The 24699-nt window shown below is 40.7% G+C and overlaps 1 protein-coding gene across 3 annotated transcripts in view; it reads right to left on the bottom strand.

The window, feature by feature from the left end:
• vti1a (vesicle transport through interaction with t-SNAREs 1A) overlaps window positions 1–24699 on the bottom strand; it is a 105080-nt gene that overhangs the window by 16946 nt on the left and 63435 nt on the right. For 2 of the 3 annotated variants that reach the window (XM_029527409.1, XM_029527408.1), the window contains 2 exons: window positions 20119–20189; window positions 16730–16791 (listed from right to left, as the gene is read on the bottom strand). In XM_029527409.1, coding sequence (XP_029383269.1) covers window positions 16730–16791; window positions 20119–20189 — 133 coding nt within the window. Of the gene's footprint in view, window positions 1–16718; window positions 16792–20118; window positions 20190–24699 lie in introns of all 3 variants that reach the window. The other variant, XM_029527410.1, reaches the window with a different exon arrangement.

Raw genomic sequence — 24699 nt, 5'->3', positions numbered from 1 at the left:
GATATAAAAAAAAAACCACTTATACTAGCAGCCACCTTTTGGCAGTTAATTGCGACGTGCTCCCTGTGGGAGGAGAGAGGGGTCCTCGGTCGATAATTAATCCTCGTTTGGATAAGTAAATGACATTCATTAGCAGGGAATCGGGCCAAGTGCCATTATTTACATGGCAATAATCTGGAGCGTGCTGGTGGCGTGCTTTTAATGTTACAGAAATAACTCTGGGATAGGGGACGAGTACAGTTGCTTTCCTCCCTTTTTTCCCATGTCTTCGCAACCAGGAACAATTAGGCCCAGGCGAACAGATGGGGACGCCTCTGAGTGAGAAAGCTCCTCTGAACGACTCTTCATCTCCTTCACATGCACTCAGGCATTTGTGCATACACACACACACACACACACACACACACACAAAAACAGCCACACGGCAGAAATAGAGACAAACACAAATCCGGGCATACACACAAACACACTTCAGAGACATACACGTGTGTGCACACAGAAGCACACAAGAGAGCAAACAAAGTACCGAGCATGCTGAGCTAACTTTTAACATTAACTGTTGAAAGATGTGCCTTTTACAAGAGGCTACACCAGAACTTCGAAAATGTGGGCAGATTGAAAACACTGAACTGAAACGGTGAAAACAAAAGCTGACCTTTCTGTGGGTACTCATGGAAAAAAGGAGAGGTTTTACATGGCAAATGTCAACTATTTTTTGCAAAGATTATCCGGTTTTCTTAACATGTTTACGGTTTATTTTTTGAAGTCATAATTGAGAAAACTACTTGTTCTTTGGTCACTGAGGTAGGTTTAGACAACAAAAACACAATGGGTGTGTGTAGATATCCAATAGCACTGTTGAAACTGGCATAGTGATCAAAATGTTACATAATGGATCATTTGTTGGCCAACCCTGAAATTTTCCATAATGAGACTATCTTCGGCACAATGTACAGTGCACTGCTGAATGGAAAGCTATGAATATAAACACACTAAACACACAGTAGACATATCAACAATAGCAAATGCAAAATGTCAACAACTGCAAGATTTTTTTTCAAAACAATAAGTCTCTACTCTGTATGTGTGTATGTATAATATATATCTATATATCTATGTGTGTGTGTGTGTGTGTGTGTATGGAGTTTGTAAGCAATTTGTGTTGAGGTCATGTCACACCTTCATGAAAGGCTGCTTTCACCTCAACCAGTCTTGATGTAAACTAAACAAGTGGAAATTTAGTTTGATAGAAAAATCAATGAATCAAGTACAGTCCAATTAATTTCATATAACTGATACAGTAATATGTTTCCTAAGATAAAGATCTTTTTTAAAAAATCTGTACGGAAGCCATTCATCAATATTCAATAATAGATGCTCACATTTACAAAATAAATAAATAAGTAAATGTTGGCTTAACTCTGGCTGCATTTTATATATACATATATCTGTGTGTGTGTGTATGGAATATGTAAACAATTTGCGTTGAAGTCAAGTCAGTGTCATTTTACGTTGTGACACCCCTCATTTAATCTCAGGATCATCATCCCTGCTGACCTTGATCCTGCCGGGTTTCTGACTTGTCCAATGTAAAGCAGCAGGTCACAGCCGTGAAAACGACCTCACCTGTTACTGTGTGATCTGTTATACATCTTGTTCCTGCTAAGTACGATGATTAAGGTGTCAGTCCTTGGGGAATGAGGTGACAAAAACAAAGGAGACAGACTTCAGCTTTAACGTCACTGCCTCACAGTTTCAGTTTGCTGGTGGCTTCTGTGGACATAGGGGACATTCCCTGTTCCTCTGGTCATAATGGCTGACTGGGAGTGTTCCAGACAGTCTAACCCCGTCTTTACCTATAATATTAGGTAACATTGTCTTGTGTTTACTGACACCAAGGAGGCAGCCAAGCCCCTCGGGGGGCCTGTTCTTCTTTCATATCCTGTTACATCTCTCAAATAATGGAACATGTCAAAAAACACTAGGACTAAATTTCTTTCATTTATCTTTCTTCACACTGCTAACTCTCCATTCCATAACCAGTCATTTCACAGTAAATAAACAATGCAAAGTAACAAAAACAACTAAACAATGGTAGTGAGCATAATCATTTTTGGAACTTTTCTGGTTTTTCATTAAATACAGAAACTTTTAGGATTAATGAATGCGTAATTTTGTCTACTCTGTAAATGTAATGGTTTTCTCCAATGTGTGACCAAACTAGAAGCCTGCTTGTCCTCATTCCTCCCTTGACTCTGAGCAGATGCCAGTTTATTTTAGTTATTGGGAGGACCGTGGCCTAGTATAAACCAAAGGAAAGGGTTAGGGTTAGGGCTTCCACGAGAAATTCGCAAAAATCCAGGATGCGGGTCTGGCTAATTCGTTCGTCCAGCTCACCACACTTCTACGACCTCTTTTCCCTCATCCACCACCCACCAAACCCCAATCGATCTGCTTATCTCCTGAGATCAAAGGCTTTCACTGGTGTTGTACATTTAGCCTGGCTAGGTCCTCCCACGTCATGTCTAAATATTAATGATAATAAAGTCTCACACCCATCCCTGTGTCAGGCAATTACATCCAACATTGATCCTCAGCTTTCTGCTCCAATTAGAACTCACCACTCGTAATGCGTCCTGGCACATCAAAGGATAACAGCCATTGATCCACTCCTGGATCTTAACGTTTACTGTTAGGAGAGCAGGGGGAAGTGGCGTTGTGGTGGTTGGGAGGTGTAGGTGGGCAGAGCAATACTCTGAGTAGAGCAGACGAGGGGAGAGAAGAAATCATTTTATCTAGCCAGCCAGGTAAAAGAGGGAGGGCGCTCACTTGGAATGACAACAGCGTGACTATACAAAATACTGAAAATACGTCTTTCTTTTATTCTAACACAGCTCCAGTAGTTCAAAACCATGAAGTGCGTGTGTGTGTGTGTGTGTGTGTGTGGGGGGGGGGGGGATCACATTCAGCGAACCAAAATGTTTGTAGATGCTGTAATAACCGTAGAAACCAGATCTCACTTATGAATTCAACTCAGGGACAATGAATCCTTTACTGTTGCCTGTGAACTGAGTGTGGACTTCCAGCGTTACACCTTCTTCTAAATATCAGTGACTGAGCTACAACCAAACTTGATAAAAATGAGGGAAAAAAACACCGATCAGGCAACACAATACATGTCTCAGTGGGAGGACAGAAAAGATTCAGTGAACATGACTTATCATGTCACCTCCCACAGCCATGTCTTTAGGCCATCTATCCTTGACAAATGACCTTTCTGACATTGTAAAGTTTGAGAAAAGGGCAATACTCTAAAATCAACCTATAACACAGACTACAATATACCATTCTACACCAAACCGCAGTCAGAAAAAGAAACAAAATAACAACAGGGTAAAATCTGACCCAATGAGTCAATAGACAGCGACACGTTACCATTAAACCAGTGACATTCCTTGTACAAATGAAGCTAAACAATCCTTCTGTTGACACCATGATTGGACAGGGCTTGTTGTTATGTTCTTTCTCTGCTGGACTGATAGCTCTGATAGTCGTGGCCTGGGGCACGACCTCACAGCCGCCTTTGTCACAGAGCTGGAGGAAGGCCTGTCCATCGCTCGGGGCTACAATGATTCTCTTCATGGCACCATAATACACTGAAACAGTGTGCAACAAGAATGCAACACAACAGTTTGGATAGCTTAATTAATTGACTGACTGTGGATGGCTTTTTGAGGCTAAACCGAAACATGCCTGGAGGGGAAAAATATTTACTAAGTAATAATGTTGTAATAGTGCTGGCATTAGTCATCAGTCCTGAAATACATATTCAATATTTATTAATAATCAGATTGGAAAGGGGGACTGTTGAGCTTCATTCAAAGGTTATGAACTACTATCAAATTCACAGCAATATGGATTATGTTATGCACAATGACATCCAAAAGAGCTATTGTCAAAAAGAATAACTTTACGATACATTGAAAATGTCCACCAACCACGTGAAAATTTCCATTATTAAGCCAGAACAAATATTTTATCAAAAAATACATTTTTAAACATTTTCAAAATGCTAAAAGTCAGCCTAACCATAAGCAATTAATCATAAACCATTTCTAAAAAGCTTACAAACCCTTCACACTTCGACTTTTCCAGCACTATTTGTTTGTGTACAATATTTTCCCCTTTCCTCGACCCACTGTCCTCTGGCTGTGGCAGCCCTCACTATTATACGCTTTGCTAACATGGTGCCTTACTTCAACTCTGTACTTTGGCTTCTACCAAACGATGTAATTAAAGATTGGTGAAATGAAACCAGTGTTTAGAAATGGTTTATGTCAAGTCTGTTCTGAAATGCTATACCACAGGGGAAACTTTTAGATGGGATGGGTGTGCATCATCATCTTGTTAAATAAAATAGAGTCGGCCTAAAGAGAAAAACAACTAACCGACAGAACCTCAGTGTGAGCCAGGTCAGAGGACAGGGCTGTGTACAATAGTAGTGTAACAGTAACTGGAGGAAAACATTTGTTGTTGGCTGCGATATTAGGCTGCTCACATGTGTGTGATGCATTCAGGTCAGCTGAGGAGAATGAGGGGATTGGCGGGCTCCACAAACAGGCTAGGAAAGTGACACTAGGATGTTAGGCCAAGACATCAGTGTCCTCACAACTTCCCTTTAACGCTGGCGCCATAAGAATATGGGGTGGGGGTTAAAGTTTACAGGATGGCTGACAGGATATACCCATGTGACTGCGCAAACACTGAGAAAATAAACAAAGCAGTAAAACGTTAGAGAGGCAATGCTTTTCAACAATCATTGAGTGTTTGGCTTAGCTTTGCTGCTACCAGGTTAATATACAGGCCATGTACAGTAATAATCACAATTCAAATCGGCTGTTTTCTTATTTTCTTCTTTTTTTTTTTTTTTGGGAGGGAGTAATGTAATGTTGAGTTTGTGCCCATCAACGTGCAAAAAGGTCAAGGGTATATTATTACCCAAATAAGCATTTAAAAGAGACCCCGCCAAAATAAAACTTCCATTGGGTATTATTTTGTTCTTAGTGTCATCAATTTTGGATATTCAAATTTACAGGTTGTTTTTTTTTGGGGGGGGGGTGGCATTGCTCATGGTACAGGAAATAATCCTCACAATAACGCTAGAAAAAGAAGAATGAAGGTCCACTTTTTCATTTTTATAGCCCCGCAAGAACTCTAGTGGATATTAGATTGGGAACTGAACTTTTGGACTGTGGAGGCAAAGTGTGTGGAAATAGCACCACCTTTGTTATATTACACTACAGAGGTTTTCACAAATGCAATACAAATATAAAATATTGGTCCTCAATCTTGAAGCCAGGCTTGTGTTACTGTCTGGCTGCAAAACCTTGAAAGGTAAAAAACAAAAATATATGTTTGCTAATCCTTCAGTGCCGTTCAGTGAGCAAGGTTGTTCAAGCTGAGACAGATCATGATGGTATGATGTTGACCCTTGAGGTGTAAACTAAGAACTCTGTCGCCACAGGGACGTGAAGATCGTGGTGTGAGCGGCAAAGTCTTCTCTCCAACTGGCAGCCAGCCTGTACTAGCACTAGGGTGCCCAGCCAACAGCTCCTCTCCTCTGTCAGACCCCCACTCCTCCACCTCTTCCTCCGCAGCGTCCTGGATGCCAGTCTGCCTGGCTGGTTTGGGCCAAACAAGCCCCAGCCATCGGGCCAAAGGGGCAACGGAACTGCTGCCAGCTGGGCCAGCACTTCACAGCCGAGCACCACTCTCCAAACAAACAGTGCAGTGGGCCGCAAGCCACGGGCAACATGGAACCTGTCATTACCAGCCGTGCATGGCTGGTTCACTCCCCAAAAACCCAAGCCAGGCCAAAGGCTTGAATGTGTACTGCACTTGACTCTTCGTAAATTTCTCAGTCAGGGCATATCATGCATATCAAGCAAATCCCAGAATTGCACCAGCCCATCAGTATGGTGCGTGCGTCTATGTACTCTTAATTTTGACACTTCTCGAAGCAATAAGAATGTTAATTTTATAGCCATGAATGACAACTCCAAGACATTTACATATGAGCAAAAAATCTAAGAGTGGAAAGACAGTTCCTGCCAAACAGGCTTTTAGGATTAACTGCATACCATCTAATTATACAACATGCAGAAAACTTACTATAGTCCCTGGGCTAAAATTGAATGCAATGGGCATTGGCCCTCACTGGGGTTTTCTCCACTGATCAAGGTTCTACAGGCTTTTGTGGCATAACTCTGCTTTGTCCTTACGATTTTGGCTACGACACATGATGGTTTGAGGCATCCATCATAAAAAAAGCCTTTTCAACATCACTAAATATGAATCAGTCAGAGGGAGGGCCATTATGATTCAGTGTCCAACCACTGCATTCACTGGAATGCACCACTGGGAAATAAGCATCGATGGAGACACCCAGAGTAACAAACAAAACAACCTGTGTCATAAATTGACTCTGTCAGTGCTATACACAGAGAAAAACTGTCTTTCAGTGAGTTTCGTGCCATCATGCCTGAATAATTGCCGGAGCCAAATAATTCATGCACCAATGGTTTGGTCTCTTGTATGTTTTGCTTCTTTGTCATGTGCATTATGTCAGTCGTCCCTGACATTTTGTTGGAATATTGATTTTGAACTAACAGTGATGCCAAAGACACAACTCAACAAAGATAGGCAGCTGCTAACATTAGCTAAATGTTAACACTGACACACAAACTGAGAATGGTAAACTGCCTTTAAAGCACGTTACAGTGGAGTTCACTGAACATTTCATTTTACAAACAAGCTTTTACTTTGGCCTTTATATACTTTATATAACTTTATATAAACTGGTGTACTTATTATTTCAAGGTTAACATAAAATGGTAAGATGTGTGTTATATTTGATGAATGAGCAATCATATGATTTTTTACAGAAGCCATTTTTACCATAATTTTAAACAGTACTAAGCATTTCCTGAGCGCTTAAGTGAGGCTCTGCTGCTCTTTCCCCATCATCTGACCTACTTTCACTACACTTGTACTGCTCTATAAATTCGAGGCCTTGGAAGGCCAGAATTGCAAGGCTGAAATTCAGTCTATAAAATGTCGCAATGGCAGATTAAAAAGATGCTCTCTTAGTTTGGGATTCAGTCCTCTTTCTAAAAGTCGGTTACCAAACTGAATAGGATCAAAAAACAATCCAACATCAGCTTCAAGTATAAACATTGACCTCTGCCACTACCACGGCAAACCAACTATGACATAAGATATGAAGTCACCTTTAGTAATACACATTTTCAACTGTAAAACACAGCAGATTTACAGATTATAGAGTAATTTACTCTTCACATACTGCAGATGGCTATATTATGTACTTGAAAAACTCAAATTTTCTTCATGTTTTTACTCATGTTGACTAATGAAATAATTGAACTGAAACACAATGACAAGAAGACTTAAGTACAAAAAGATTTAATTTTACTTTGCATCCTTTTGTTGTATTTATTTTTTTTCTTTTATCTAAGACGCTTGTATTCTGTTTGCAGAGAATCACACCAATTTTCATATGGCAATAGAAGGAAGTCAAAAAAGATTGAAATTGAATTTTTGTGTAATAGTACACTGTATTGTGAAATTGGATTTCACAAATGAGATGCTTTCAAATGCCTGTTTTCAGTAGCAACTTTTCAGAACTGTTGTGTTTTACACAACAGAATGCCCTTGAATGCCCTTCACAGCAAGCACCACCATACCAAAGTAAGGGATGAGTGGGGTGATGGGGTCTGTCCTTTTGCCATATATCCTTTGGGGTAGAAAAAAAAGAAAGTACAACAAAAATTCTATTTTTGTGTTTTGTATAAAAGCAGTCAAGGTTAGCAGCTTTTTGCTTAGAAAAAGGACCAATATACCGTTGAAGTATTTTGACGGGGGCTTCTCTTGAATCCCGATGCCTACAAATGCCTTGCCTTTCAACCTTTCTGCTACCATGAAAAAAGAAAAAAAAAAGTGGTCGTCTTTTTATTGTTTTGCCCATTGTGATAAAGGGAATCTTTTATGCCATCAAGAACATGGCAACAATGTACTGCTTTTGTTTCATTGCACCATCCTGGGGGTCTGTTAGGATGAGATACAGACAAACAGAGGCGCTGTAAATGATTGATGGGTTAGAAGAAAATATTAAAAAGAAAAAAAAAAGACAGTCAAAATTCAGCATTTGTAAATATTTCAAGCTCTTGCACCCTGCCAAAGAGAGATCTGAGAGGCAACAACAATAACAGCAAAAACTATACTTAACCATCCTTCCTGATGCAAACACAATCTCGACAGCTGACTTATTTTGTCAAGACTATCACTGTTTTCAAAAAGTACTTGTATATCTGTGATAGGAACACATCTAGAACCTTTAGGCCCATTGTACAAGCTTGCCTATTGTCCTGTGAATATGATGTATTCATTTATTTCAAGAGCACACGGGGCAGGTATCTTCCACTCTATGTTCTTAGCTGACAAAATGGAATGTAAAAAGATGGTAAGAGGAAGAGCTAGATGAGAGCTGACTGAAAGTAGAAAGAAGGTATGTACATGGTTTGGGTGGAAGCTATTTCATTCTGCCAAGTGATGCAGCCCAACAACAGCCTATCAGGGCCGAGGGATGCCGTGTCCTTGCATGGTTCAAGATGGAACAGATGATAAGTGTGCATGGGTATAGAGCCTACTGCGACTAAGATACAGGTTACAAAACAGCCCCTTTTCCTCCTTGACATGCATACTGGCAGTCAGTAATACTGTGGCATTCCACAATATTCCAGGAAGCTGTTGCATAGTATGCTAAGAAGTATGCACAATGGCCTGTTGGGAGGGAACAACAGTGAGAGAGGAGACAATGTGATAGATTCTAATTGCTTCAAAATGTCCTGAAGAAGGCCCCCTATTATCTATTTAAATCGGCTGATAATGGGAGGCTAGTATGAGGGGGAGATATGGGAGGAGGAGTGTGGGGGGGCGACCTAGGCAGAGGGAGAAAGCTATCCTCTGCGCTGCTGTCGCCTCATTATTTTCCATCTTGACGGACGCCCGCGCTCAACCCCTGGATGAATGGCCCTGTGCTGAATAAGTTATCGCCAGACACACAAAGGGAAGAGTGCGCTCCACAAACAACACAGCAGTACTGCAAAGCAAGAATCTCTTTTTCCTCTCCTCCTCAGTCTTTTCGCCCCCCTCTAATCCCCCACCCTTCCCCCTTCTCCCTCTAGACAAAAGGCAGGGCCTGCCACAGACTGAGATCTCACCTGTAATTTCTACAGAAGCTCACAGTAGGTGGGGGAAAAACGTAAGGGAGGATGGATACAGGCATCTATGCTTGCTGAAAAGATATAGACCTCCATACCTCCATTTTGTTTCATCTCACCTTCTTGTTTGTGCAGCTCTTCACTGAAGACAGGGACCTCCTTTGGACAGCATCTGAAGATATCTGAGAGGATGCTTTTTGTTCATCTTACGACAAGGCCCACAGCATGATCAGTGAAAATGGTTTGGTTCTATCTGATGTTTATTTTGTTTCCTTTTCTGTTGTTTGGACTTGCTGGTGCCTGGCATATCAAATCAGGATCGCCTCGATACAATGGTCCCAAGAGGGGGTATGTGAGAGGGTTCTATAAAACTGCTAAACAGGAGCTAGCTGTAACAAGAAGAGGAAAGAGTCCATTCCCCCAGTGGTTATAGCTACAGTTTGCTCAATGGCTGCCAATCCTGCTCCCTCGCTGTCACTCAAAAGTAGCAGTGGAACTTTTGGACAGGAGAGCCTCTTTCCCCTCTGACGGGGAAATCAGAGGGTGCCGTGGCCCGACAGGCGCTCTACGGCAGATCAAACAGGGCGGGTACCCTTGGAGTGACACCTGGAGCCACTTCAAGGGATGAGAGCGCCACTGATCTCCAGTCATCTCTTCAGAACGACAGTCTGTCAGGGTTAAAGGAGAGGAAAAAAAGAAGCTCTATCAACTAGGATGGGATGAATGAGGTCGAATGAAGCGTAACCTCCATGTCGTGGCTGGCTGACCCTTGAGCCTTCTGGGAAGTGAATGTGCAAAAAGTGTTTTTGTTGGAATTCTGAAGTTCGATATCAACCCTCAGTTCGAGGACTAAATGAGAAATAATTGTGCTGACAACGCAAGTTCACTCATTATATGTATGTTTTTGTAGCTTGTGTAAGATGTACATTGACTGTGAATGTCATGTGACATAAAACGAGCTAGCTACGTACAACTTTTTGTAGAAACATGAACTTGGTGTTCTCAAAATCTTCACTACGATATTCTGAAATAATTACAATTCATCTATGTTCGGATCTATCAAAAAACAGAAGCTGCCATGAGCTAGATAACAGAGAGCGGGAGATGTGTTGGGAGAAAATGTGGCTTTGGCAGCCAGTTAAGCGAGTCAGTCCTCAACAGACAAATGCATCCCTTATATAAAACAACAACACGTCTTTGCCCTTGTCAACAATCGCTTCCTCTACAGCCCAGGCTTGTGTGGGTATATACTTTCCTTTCTGCAAAAAACATCCCATCAGCACTCTCTAATGGGCGAGGTGGTGGAAGAGAGAAAAAGACAGAGATAAAGCATGCAGGGGGGAGAGAGAGAGAGAGAAGTGGCAATGGTGCTTGTTTGGTTCAGGAGCAGTGAGTAATGAGGCTGAGTCTCAACCTGTCATTGTCCCAGCAGCAGCCTGTAGCCACAGACACACACCAACATTAAAAAGTATCTCCTATCTATAAACATGAGAAAAGTGTAGATTTTAAAGGCACTTACCTGACATCCAAAACAAAAAAACTATAACAGCTAGATAAAAAATACATTATTGTTTAATAGCAAATTAAACCATTCTTTATAACTTTCTCTACTGAATGTAAATTAACCCTAATATTGTCAATCTCCAATATCCAATGTAGTGTAAAATATCACAAGAATGCCATATGATCTCTAACGCTAATGAGGTGAAGGTGAGATAACAATCTCCATCTACTTTTCATGTGCATGCCCATGAATGCAGACAAAAGCAAGGACAGTAGATGTGTTTGTTGTTCTGCACAGATTTTGTGGTCAGTAAATGTACAATGTGCATTGTCAGAAGTATGAGTAGCATAAAACTGCATCAAAAAACCTGTTTGCTTTCCTTTCTAGAGCAAATAGGCCTCATAGCCCAACAGGTATTTCCAGAACTACTTGATTGTCTGCCAAAGTTAAGAACTCACATCACTAATACCAACAGTCGTCCTCCATTTGGCAGACGTTATCCTTGTTCCACTGAATATACACTGAATATGTGAATATTCAGTATAATGTGTGCACAGAGCAGCTGCGCTCATTTTGGTATGTATAAAGTTTACCTAGGGTTTGCAGGGAGGACAGATACAATTCATGTTTTAACACTTTGCTCCTTTGCCAGAATAAAAACAGACTGGACATAAAAAGTACAGAATGCTTCCCTGGAGGGGGCAGAAAAGGCCAGGGATAAGACTGACCCTGAGGGATGCAGCAATACGGGGGCATGGAGCAGGGGGTTGAGCGGGGTGGTAATGATGCCAGGCTGAACAAATTGCAAAGCAAGGGGAATGTATTCAAATGTAGAACATGGAATTATAGTGGCAGCAACATGAAGAGCAGATCAGAGAGAGTGAGTTCCACTGGGAGTGATCTGCCACTCTCGGGACAGAAAACACGAAGCTCGGCTATGGCTACTGTGATGAGTTCAGCTGTAATGCAAAGTAAAATGGAATGTAAAATAGGCCAAACATGCCTTACACAATGTCATAGACATGGAGTATAGTCCAATATTCTGATGAAACAGAATAAGAGAGGATGAAGAGGCTGTATGATTGGAAATGGTCGTTGGATGACATGACATATATACCCAATAGCACAAGAACACAGTGCTGGAACGCCTGCCATTGTACAACCCAGTGTGTCCATCCCCCCATTTTCCCTCTACTCTTATTGGCTTATAAGAGACTAATACAAATAAATCAATCCTAGAAAAAAAGATGAAAAATCAAAGAAAGACATCTCAAATATAATCTGTCTCTATATAATAATAATAATGAATCTTTTTGTTCAATTTCATAACATAACTCAAGAGGGCCCCAAGAAACCACCACAGCTCACTCGGATAGTTAAATTCCATTAATTATGTGACCTATATATTCAGAGTCAGAGAGAGGGAAAGTATATGTTTGCCGATGATACAGAAATGAGGCAACACTTGTATATTCTAAGGAATCAAAAGTTCCCTTCTCTAGATGTTTTTCTAAGGTCATGTACTTTAGTCTCTTGGCTCATTACCCTGTTTACATGTTGGTTTATTGAGCTGAGCAAACAAAGAAAACTCTCCCAGTTTCCTGTGAATAACAGACAGGAAACTTTTGATTTTCCCATAGGCAAGGCTGATTTGTACCTTTTCTTTTTCTACCAATTAATTCCTTTTATCTAAAAAGATCAACATTATAACATGATAGAGAGTTGTTTTTTGTTAGCTGTTCTATATTTGCACTGAGTTTGCCTCATGTAACTGTGTCAGATCAGAGAAATGAACTTAACCACACATTAAGACAGCTTGTCAAAACCCATCTCAAGAAAGGAAGCAAGCGTCTTGGTAACATTGTGGGCACATTAGCTAGTGAGCTACAGCATCCTCATCCTCACCACAGCTTATGGGCTGATCTCTTAATCAGTGTCCAGTGTGTGTGAGTCCTCTTCTGAAGGCTAAGGCTGTGTCCATCCAGCCTGCCCATGCTACTGCCAGCCATGAATATGTAACTGTTCTGTGGCTGGGAGGTTGCTTATGTTTTCTGTCTGATATCTAGGCCCCATTCCCATTTCAAAGGGAGGTCCACCCGGGGCCTTGACTTTTTGATCTGCCTGGCGACTGAGTTGACCACCTGCATGTGAGATCAGCTGCCAGCGAAAAGAGACAACCCCTCTGCTTCAAAATATACATCCTCCCCCCTTCGTCCTCACTGCTTCATTGCCCTTCACTGTGCCCCCTCCTTCCATGAAGCTGCAAGGAACCCCAGTGGTCCTAACCGGGTTTGAAGCTGCATCCCATTCCCAACTACTCTGTCTACGGTGGGTGATGCTTGAGAGTGCATGGTACAGTCAAAAGGCCATTTTGTATTTACAAGAACTCAGTGTCAACGTGTCATGGAAACAACAGATAGCTGAGAAAACATCTGTGGCTTCTGTAATCTGGAGTAGTGATCCACACTGGGAGACCAATTTGGGGGGTAATGAAGTCTAATTAGATGACATGATAGTCTGAATAAACTGATATAGTTAATCAAATATTTATGAACCAAATCAAATTTCAATGAAATGTGACTTTGGGCTGTTGGGAGTAAATTCTTGCTCAATGCGATGTTTATTTTACAGGACTGCTAAAAGCCCCAAAAAATAAAAAGGTACAATTCCTGTGATCTTATTTTACATTTAGGTATAATATTAAATTCAGCCTGTGACAATTCAGTGTTTTCTTTGACATTAGTGGCATAATCTTACTAAATAAATCAAATAGATAAATAAAGCCTGACCAGGCAGCACGGTGTGGTGGTTAGTGCTGTCACTTCACAATAAGAAGGTTGCAGGTTCTGTTCCCAGCCTGGGCCCTTTCTGTCCAAACCTCAAATCCAAACCTTCTCTTCGTGATAAAAGGGGACTTCAGGTGGTGATTTCCAGGCTTTATACAAAATGGAAATGATTTGATGATCATAGATTTTAATATGATATCAGGATTGGTGCTCTGCCTCATTGGGATCACAGAAAGGATTCCCTGGATTCAAATCCCGAGACCACCAATATCCAGTATGAATGGATAGAGCTGACACAAAACCGACACTATGCTTGACATGAGTTAACAACCTACAACCCAACCAATCAATAGCACCCATAAACTGTGTTTTAAACTAATTATCCTCATCGGCAGTGATGAGTTTCACAAGCAGACATTTATAGAGATTAATTTTCAAACAAAGCAACAGCTATTTGAGATGTGTGTGTTTCTGGATGTTTCTTACAATAACTCATATTCACAGAGTCTTTAAGTTAATTGGCTTTCTTGAACCTTGACAGCTGGCTTAATGAGTGTCTAATGGTTTCTCAGCTGGGGTGATATCCACTGCGTCATAAAAAACACTTCAGGAAGAGGTGCGAGTTGAAAAAATAAACTACACACACACACACACACACACACAAAAAAAAAGCACACCGCTCAATCCTGTAGATCACAGGAAATAACTCCAACTTCCCATGTGCACATCTGGGGCTGCTTCTCTGGCATGGATCATAGTCATACTAATCAAATTTAAATTGTTACTCTGCTCACTCCCATAGTTTGGCAGTAAAAAAAAAAAAAAATCTCTGTAGCATTGATGTAAAACAATTGTCCAAAACTCTTGGCTTCAACATAAACAAAACACTTGCTTTTAAATTCAGCTAATTGCCTCATCCCAACAAAAAGGAACACCAACAAAATATTGAATATTCATTTATGTGTACATAAATACCAGTGTACCTGTGTCCATGTCTGGTTTGTGTTGCAAGTGAAGAAAATATAAAAAACTATTCAACTAACAGGGTTTATTTCTCTCTGCTGTCTATAAAAGTCTATCACATAGTATCGATAGAGTCAAAGCAATGCACTATTGCTATAGATTTGACAGAGAATGACAAAGCAAAGCCCCTCCCCAGCCCCTCTAAACATTGCAAAGAAACTAAAATTGCTCTGACATCGTATACAAATAAACAATTAATCAAACAGCAGAAAACCATGGGGGCAAATAATTAAATGAGTAGTTAAATGAGGAAGAATTGCCTGAAAGGGGGTGGGGTTGAGATATCGTTGAACCATCCTGAACTCACTTTTTTGCTCTCAGTTCTCCATCTCTGGTTATAAATGACTTCATATTTGACGTTTCCAGCCCACAGCTTTACAACAAAACATACTTTCTTTTATTCAAACACTGAAGAAAGAGAAGCCAAAAAAAAAAAAAGACTTTTCTTAAAGAAAAGCGTGGGGGTGTATGTTGTGCTGCTCCCATCAAGCAGAAAGGCGGGTGGTAGTCAAAGAGGCTCGCAGCCAGGCCCCACTTTGGAAAGCTCTCATAAATCCTGATTTGAGTGGGGTGCTAACCAGAGGAGGTAAGGCACGTCAAGAGAGGGGGCTGTAGAGTTGGGAGGAGGGGGATGGGGGGCGGGTGGGGGCAGCCTGCCTTAAAATGCTACGTTTGATTAAGTCTTCCCATTAGGTGACAGCTGAACTTTAACATTAATATGATAATATTGAAATAAGTGTGTGTTATTTACTTCAGCTCCAGAGGCGGGGTGGAGGGAAGAAGAGAAGGAAGGAGGAGGGAATGATGAATGATTTCTGGACAGCTCTGGGTGACAAGCCGGGCGGGTTGACCCCCACCCTCCCAATTCCTCCTCCTCTTCCCATAATCAGACTTGACAAAATGGAGACATATGCAGAAATATTGGTTACAGTCGGCATCACAGCCCTTCTCAGGCCTTCCCTCTCTAGTAACTGCTGGCCGCCCTGTGAGCCGCCCTCCAAATTGTCTACGGGCACTGAAGCATCTATTTCAATTGGCACTTCCTTCCTGGGCCCAGGATTTTTACATTTAGTCTGTGTCATTTACATATTACTCTTAATCAAAATCCACAGTGGGAGACAGGGAGAGGGAAAAAAAAAAAAAAAAAAAACAAGAAAGAGGGAACGAGAAACAAAACCGTGGCGTCACGGTTCAGGGGTAGGCACACAGGCACTTTATGAAATGGAGATGTGACAAGACATTACGCTTTGTGTGTGCGCTTGTGTGACTGCGTGCGCGTGTGTGTGTATATTAGGAGGCAGTGCATTAGATGCAAGGACTATTGAAATATTTGCGTAAGAATGCTTGTGTTTGTGTGATTGTTGGGGGTTGCCTTGTGCACAAACGAGCATGCAAGAGAGACAAAGACTCCAAGTTGAATATGGGGTGTAATATGGGTTGAAAAACAAAGACACAGAGAAGACAAGAATGGAGACGTGCACAGTGTGCACTTGCTTTTTTTCCCCAGCTATTTTCTAAAGGATGCTTTGCAGGACTACCCTTTTCTCAATCTATCCAGGCACATCCCACATACCAGTGAATGTCACAGAGCAGCTATTCACACTTACAGACGTACAGTGAGTGTCACATTGATGAGACCATCAACTTCTAAAGAATTATTAGGATCAGAATGAAAGAAATTCACAAATAACACTGTACAGTAGGGGGTTAATAATACTGCAGAAAACATATCCTGATATTTCATCAAACGGCATTTAGATCTTTTGGCATTTTTTGGGAGGGGGGGATCCATTTTATTAAAATATAATTCCACTGAAATAAACAAAATTAACTGGTCACAACCAGTGAAACCAGTGAAAACAGGAGAAGGACTGCAACATGTTCATTTATCTATCCATCCCTGTCTGTGTTCTCTGGAAGAGCAATGCAATGACAAGAATTGTGGGCAGCAGCAACACGGTGTCTAAGACCAACTACTGATGTCATGAAAAAGTTTAAAAAATTCCATCTGATTAGAAACTTTATCAGATGGTGGTGACTTGGAGCAAGCTCACAGCACTGCTGAAACATGGCACGTACAGAGAGATGCAGAAACAATGTCCCTACCTGCCTCTTACCTTCTCAGCATGCCGGTAAGGATGCGAGAACTCTTTCCCAGATTGGCATCCGTTTCTCTCAGCTGGGGACACAAGACCGGTGAAAGACAGGTTTTAGAGTCAATCTGGATTTAACCAGCTTTCAAGGTTAATAAAAAAAAAAAAAAAAAAGCGAAGAAACTATAAAAAAACAAAAACAAAAAACAATGACTCTGGTGATTACTCCTCCAACGACCACAAAATGCACTCATTAATTTACAATAACAAGTAATTTTTTCCTAAATTTTGTTTGGATGCAAATGTAGAGGAGCATCTCTCTGGTTTGATAATTTCTCTTAGAGAGATAGAGAGAAGAATCTGATGTCCTTTGATTACTTTCAGGTTACTGGTTCAGTTATCTAGAGACAGCCTCATCCTAGACCATCTATCTAAACATATTTTAGGGCTACTTTGAAAGACATAAATACATCTACATACATGCTCCATAGGTTTAAATTCAGTGTTGGCTTGTGACCCTTTGCCCCTTATGACTATTAAACTAGAGTCATCATAAGCTGTTTTTGTCTGGTAGATACAAAACCTCTGAGTTAATCAACTGCAGATTCCTCATTATTAGGATGTCTTGTTGTGATGAGCTTCTGCTCATCTTGCTTATAATGAGAAAAGCCCTTTACTGTTGATGTATATGGGGGGTGTCCTTGGAGGCACACTTGAAATAATGGTCATGGTTATCCAGGGCTAATTGCTTTGGTCATTTCTCGTTTTCTTTTTTCTGTGCCTTTTTTCCCCTCAGGGGTCAAAGGAATGTTTTCATTCCACTCTCTGTCTGGTTTAGGGAATTGGCTGAGATGTTGGCAACAAGATGTGTGTGAGTGTGACTGTGAAAAACTGCTGACGCTGCAGAGTGAGCTGCTGCTAACGTCCACCTGTAGTCAGATGATGGGGGAGTGGGCAGCGAATTTCTCTCCAGAGTCAGCAGGGGATCATTCATCTTTTCATTTCTGCCCAAGATAACTGCTTTTTAACAGTCATTCTCGCTCAGTAAGTTTTTTCATTAAATCATTGACATATTGCTCTATTCAAGTTTTTAAAATTTATATAGACATTATTTTGGGATCTTTATACCAACGACAGTAAGTGGCAGAGAGGCTGACGGGAAGCAGGGAGACAGAGAATGACATGCAGTATAGGTCTGTAGGCTGGAGTCAAATCTAGGACCCTGCGATAATGTGGCATGCACGCTAACCACTCGACCACCTGTACTTCTATTTTTAATTTGCCATTCCACATCTTTCTTCCAGCCTCCCTCTTCTCTACAGTTGTTCCAGCATCACTCTGTTTCCTGTTTGTTCTGGCCCATCTTGCAGTCATCTCTCTAGTCTACAATTCACTCTTTCTTCCCACCCCTCCTCTCCTGCAACTTTCTTCCTCTTCTTCCACCTTTCTTCCTACCCTCTGGCAGCCTGGGCTGGTGCGATGCAGGTTGCCAGAGCCAAGGATACATGTGGTACAGGGTAGGAGGTGGGGGACCTGGGGTTTGGACCCTCTGGCAAAGACAAGTCCTGCAGTTGCCTGATGTCTGGTTCTACCCACAGATCTGTCCCCTAGATAGTTCACACTTTCTCCTAAAATACATCTCTCTCTGAATCATTCCTCCTTTTGATTCCTCGCCCTCTCTCTACTGCCTCTCAGATTGCATGCTTTCCTCAAATGGAGACCAACTGAAATTTTAGTGCAACCGCCTGTCTAAAATTAACTGGGTTTGACTGTACGGCGATAAAGAGAGAGGCCTTTCACCTAATCTTTACAGTTTATGTACAGTTCCCTTGGACATTTTCCATAAACCATCTAAGGTAATTCTCTGGGATTAAAATATATACATATTCTTTGACTAAAATCATTTAACAAAGTTATTTACAATCTTTCAATTTTACATTTCCTAAATTCCCAAACAGAGAATTTACCAAAAACTGATCAGATGAGAGGGTAGGACTGTATTTTGTATGAGACTATGATTTTGTAATTATTATATAATAATAATTAGAATTATTCATATGGGAGAACAAATTAATAATTTGCATTCACAAATTGCACATTTCCTTTCCTGAAATGACTAATTCCTACGATCAAATCAATAATTTTATTCAGTTGAATTATTGATTTAAGAACATGAATTACTCATTTTAAGGAAAAATGATTAAAACGTATGTCCCTGCTACCTGTTGGGCTGGAGAATTGTTAAATCACTCTGAGCCTCAGAGTTGGGTTTACTGCTTTGACCCAGTGTTGAAACCTTCCGTTGACTTCTATTTGTACCATAAAAGCTAAAGAAAAGGCCACACTTCCTGCTGAGCATGGGGGTTTGTGTGTATGTGTGTAGGTGTACATGTGTTGGCATTTATGCTAAAACTATAACTCCTTTCCCTTCTATCTCTTTAATGTATTAGAGCTGCTGACCAGCCCTCACACCCTGTGCCTTTACATCTTTGCTTCTTTTTACTTTACTTTACTTTTGCCCCACAAACTGCCTTTCTGCCTTTAAAGGCCTGTGTGTATGTGTGTGTGTGTGTGTGTGTGTCTGTTGGAGGGGGTGAGCAAAGACGAGTCATGGGCAGAGGGGAGAGAGAGAAAGCAAAAGAAAGAGAGCAGGTACTCTCGGTAGACACTGTGGACCGTTTTGAAAGGAGATGTTTGATATCCTTTGAAATCGCCTGTGCGAGGCCCACTGCAATGTTGTGATCTTTAAACATTCTGCATTGAGGGGGCCGACAGGGCTGGGCCCCCTTCCTGTGTTTGGTCTTTTCTGTCTGCCTACCTGTCTGTTCGGCTGGTTGGATGTAAAGAGGGGCAGTGTTAAGGATTGCCGGGATGGGGGGTGGGGGACTCTTTGAGAGAAAGGGAGAAGGAGAAAAGAAAACCGTAGAGGAGCGCTGAGAAGTAAAGGAAGGCAGGTGAGGAAGGATGAAGGCAGCCAAAGTTAAACCCCATTCAGGTGAGTAGAAGGAAAAAGAGAAAATCCTGAAGATGGATGTGCAGGTACTGACAATATATAACTCCAACCACAAGTGCTCCTCTACTCGTTGAGTGTGGCAAAACATCCTCAATTCTAATTAAAAATTCTAATTCTGACAGAAAATAACTCATAAAATATACAGATAATAAATAAAACCATCAATCAACAAAATTCTAAAGTATTCTTTGAACAAGTGTAAACATAGCCCTGACACTATGTCCCATTTCATTTTGTAGACTTGCTTTTGTGTGTTTACTTAGAGGACTGTGCAGAAAGTGTTGAATAGTGTTAAAAACAGTTTTAACACCTTTATGGTCTCACAAGCACTTGTTAAAATAGACAGGTGTGTGTGTGTGTGTGTGTGTGTGTGTGTGTGTGTGTGTGTGTGTGTACTCACTCTTTCTCTGGCTCTCTGGATCTTCTCACGGTCAGTGTGCAGATTGGCAAGAATCTCCTGGCCCACTTGTTCTGCGAGAGAAGCAAACACAGTGTAATGAAGAGAATAATTTTAGTGAAAGTAATAATAAAAAAAAAAAAAAAAGTCAAAAAAGGGTTAGTAAATGTAATTTATAAACTTGAAATCGTCATATCTATAAAGATGGGAAATTAAAAATAGGCTCTAATGATTTGTACCTAGTCATGTCTAAATTATAAAACACTTGTCTTGTCTTTTCACGTGGCTTTACTCAGTGGGCATTTTTAATGAAAGGTGAACACATTCTGAATATAACCCGTTTGTAATATTTTGTACACTAGCAGTACAGTGCAGAGTGACAACAATCTCTACAGGTAGTCAGGCAGGCATATACATTGTAGATTTGGGAAGTGTGTTTTTTTTTTTTTTTTTTTAGACCATCTTAAAATGCTGAAGTAAACACACAAAGTTGGAGACAACAATACCCCTCCGTTCAGTCTGCCAGTGGGGTCCATTCAGCCAAATGCAATATTCATTAAACGGTTCTTTTTTAAATGCCTCTTGTCAGGTGTAGATGTAAACACACTGATGCACAGTTATAAACCATCCCTGACAAGGCACCTGACAAGCTCGTCAGTGGTCACTGTCATTTTCCTGTCCCTTGGGTGGGAAGGAAATAAAAAAATAAATAAAAAAACTGACGAAATAAGTCACCTCTCTGCCCCGGTTCCAAAAAACCCACTGCTGCCATCAATGTAACCATACTGCTACAGCATTAGCGTTTAAAAATGAGGGAGGCAGAGGATGAATCAGGGAAAGAAAAAAAAAAAAAGAAAAGTGAAGTGAAGAATCTTTGCATGGATCAAAGACAGGCTTTCATGCGCACCAAACAAATCCGGAATAAACAACGCAGTTGCTGACTGTATTACACTACACAGGTGCCGCACACCAAAGGGCCCACGTGCTGAGCGCCTGTTTGGGGGAAGCAGTGTAAAAATGGGCTACATCTGGCAGCTAAACAAGAGAAGAGAGAGAGAGAGAGAGAGAGAGAGAGAGAGAAATAAAGAGAAAGATAGAGAGAGAGAGAGCGAGAGAGAGACAGACAGAGAAAGGGGATCAGGGGGAAGTAGAAAAAAGAGAAAGCACTGTCAAATGAACGACATTCGTCTCCCATTCATCGCATCCCTTTTACCCCCCTACACTGTAACTGACTCAAATGTGTCTCTTCCTGCCTTCATTAATTTCTAATCTGGGACGAGACACATTGAAGGATACCCAGATTAAACAGTGCAGTCAGACAGTCATATGTGACAAATAGGGCAGATTAAAAGACTGAGTGCAGGTATTAATAACCATAAAAATACAAGCCTTCCCCCGTCCCCATTGGAGAAGAACAAGGGATAAACAGAGAGGGAGCTGTAGCGGAAATCTTCTGTTAAAGAGACAAATAAGCACATCTATCCATCTCTGTCAGGGTTGTAGTTTTTTTTCCCAAATAAATGAGTGTGACAAGCACTGCAGCAGCAGAGGTTTGGGTTATTTTTCCTACAAGTGCATTATTAGAAAGGCATGCAAAGTGTAAAAAGATGGATGAGGCAGGAGGAGAGAAGGCCTCCAAAAAAAATCATTACATACAACTTGTAAAGGTTTGTTGTTTGTTTTATGGAAATCATGGCTTCATAGACATTTAGTTAGCAATTATGGAAAAAAGAAAACAAGAATGTATTGACCTTGGTCATGACACGTCAAGAAAGGAAAATTCAGGTGTGTTCTGTCGACTGCAGGTTAATGCAATGAGCATAGTGCTGGTGGTATCTAAAAAACAATATCAAACAGGTTCTCAGTAGCACTAACTTTAAACATCAACCCTTTTGTGTTTGCAGTGTGGAGTAATTCTGTAGCCTGCACGCAGACTGCAGTTGGCAAGTTTGACAGTTGCTGAAGAAAAATTTGGACAAACTACATTTCTTAAAACTTAAAATAAGTACATATATATATAAAAACAACACAAATTCTTCAGCCTTGCTAGAGAAGATCTAAAATGCACAGCCTTTATTCTACAGGGAAAACGACGTATTCACCAGAGGAGAAACAACTGAAGTGTCATCACACAAGATGAAAAGCAAATTATTGCCGTTAGAGACATATACATTATAGTTTTAATGTGATAATCTGGGCTAATTGAAGAAAAACAAATCAAATCCATCCCTGATTATTTTCTTGACCTGGCCGACTCGAAAAAGTTTCATCATAGCTTGTAAAGATAAACATTATGTTTGGCTTTGTGGCCACAGAGGTCTCGTCCAAGTTTTCAAAATCTCTCATCATGCCTTTCTGGGTTCTCCCCTCAGTCAGCCATTAGAGGGGTATATAACTCCCAAAGGAATGTATGTAGTATTGTCTTTATCACGCATCTTCGCTTCCATTACTCATTGTCTGACATGTATCTACATTTCCATTCATCTTATTTAAGTCCTGCTGTCAGGTGGCTAGTATAAACCTTCATCAGCGGAAAAAAGAACTTGTTGAGCAACACAGGATGCAAAATACTAAGTGAAATAACACAAAGCTAATGGTGAAGAATAACAAACTTTTCTCAAAATGTGACACACCTTTCTTCATCATCACATTCACCATCCTACGATTGCCAATAATAACCAAATTATTCCCCCCGGGAGGTTTTGTTGATTGCCGACTTTACATTGAAGTTTGCTTCTAAGACTCTAACTTTGGATACATTACCATATGACTTATTTAGGTCTGCACAGTATTCATAACTGCACACACAAAAAAAAAATAAAAAAATACAAAAAGCATGACCAGGGTAAAAAAAAAAAAAAAAAAAAAAAAAAAAAATATATATATATATATATATATATATTGAGTATTAAAAATGTAGAGTTGATAAAAACAATGCAGAGTGGGAGAAATTATTTACTGGTAAAAACCATGACTTGTTGCTCGTTAGTGTGTAAAATATTCCCCTCCTGTTTAAACAGCTATTAACAATTTAAATAACGCTGGCCCAGAGGCCTTGCTCTGACTCACTTGTTAAAGATCCCCATCCCCAAAGGTCCATTTAACAAGCCCATTATTCCATTACATTACACTCACACCAGCACCAGAGAGCCTTAATTTAACTCATTCCTCTTATGTAACTGTAGAGAAGAATTAGTGTAGGAAAATTGAAGGCACAAATTAAAGAGGGAAATAATGACTGGACTAGGAATTCTTTCCTTTAAATTGGTGGCCACAGTGTTGACATAGCACAGTCCAGACATATTTCATCTCAACGTGCCACCATTTAAGATCTTCTATATATTTACTGGATAATTAACTTCAATGTAACATGAAACAATGTATAAATCTGTAATCTTAGAATAAGCACCATAAAATGAGTCTAGCAGAGATCTAACATTTACTTTCAGTTTACTTTATGGTCATACAGATGACTGTCAATAGAAAAGTAACCAGCAATCAACAATTTTTATCATGAATGAATAATTTAAGTTACTTTTCAAGAAAAAAAAAAAAAAAAACCCAAACATAATTCTAGTACTCCAGTGGAGAGTCAGTGATGCAAAACTGCCCAGCCTTCGACTTTCTCCAGTCTATGGACACATTTAATTGGAGGCATCATCTATTTTACAGGAGCTGTTTCAGAGCAGTTACACGGGGTCTCAGAGCCCCTGTCTCTCTTTCTGTGTTGCATTTTTTGCCTTGCTCCCTCTGTCCCCAGAGCTGAAAGGGTACAAGACCTGACAGTGGTGTGCTCTGAGGCTCAGCACAGCTCCTTTTCATTAAGCAGTTGAGACCACTTTTTGAAGGTTACCACACACACTTATATCCGGACACAAGCCACACACTCCAACAAACGGGGTATGGAAGCCCATGGGAGGGGTGAGGGGAAGTGGGGAGGAGCCTGATAAATGTTAGACCATACATTTTCTCACTCTCTCAAGCTCTCTGGAATCACACACACACTAACACATGAACACATCCACAGTGCACTAGTTCTACTTATATACCAGTGACTCCCAGGTGAATAAAGTTACCTGTCTTTGTACACTTCCAGAGAAGCTTTTTTTAAGGACTTCTCAAGTCTACAACTGCCTTGTGACACACTTTCATCACCTCCATCAAAGTTGTACCCACACTGGGATGTATTTGTAATGCTGAGCCCACAGGCCATGAGGCTAGCGCCTTTACTCTGAGTTATAGCTCAAAATAAAGTGGTGCCAACTGCTGGGTCACAGGGGGGGCATCCAGCATCTGGGGACTCAGTGATGCTATGACAGTTTACTTATCATAGTAACAACAAACTGCTACTTTACAGCCTGGGCAATGAAGGATTTAAAAGGAGCTGGTATGATTATCAGTGTTCACAAAATATGTGATGTCTTTAAAATTTGGATAATTTTTTTCCATCCTGTGTGCTTAACATCGAGGAAGAGCAGACTGTAAAGGCAGGGTACCATTTTTGGAGTAGCAGAGTCTTTCAGGAATCTACGTACTTAAAAGGCCCAATACTGGTAATATTCTGGGCAGGATGAAGCTGGGCCA

The sequence above is a fragment of the Echeneis naucrates genome, chromosome 19, assembly GCF_900963305.1.
Source record: "Echeneis naucrates chromosome 19, fEcheNa1.1, whole genome shotgun sequence".
Taxonomy (NCBI): domain Eukaryota; kingdom Metazoa; phylum Chordata; class Actinopteri; order Carangiformes; family Echeneidae; genus Echeneis; species Echeneis naucrates.
The sequence above is the reverse complement of the archived record's forward strand: the minus strand, read 5'-3'. Positions and strand labels throughout refer to the sequence as shown.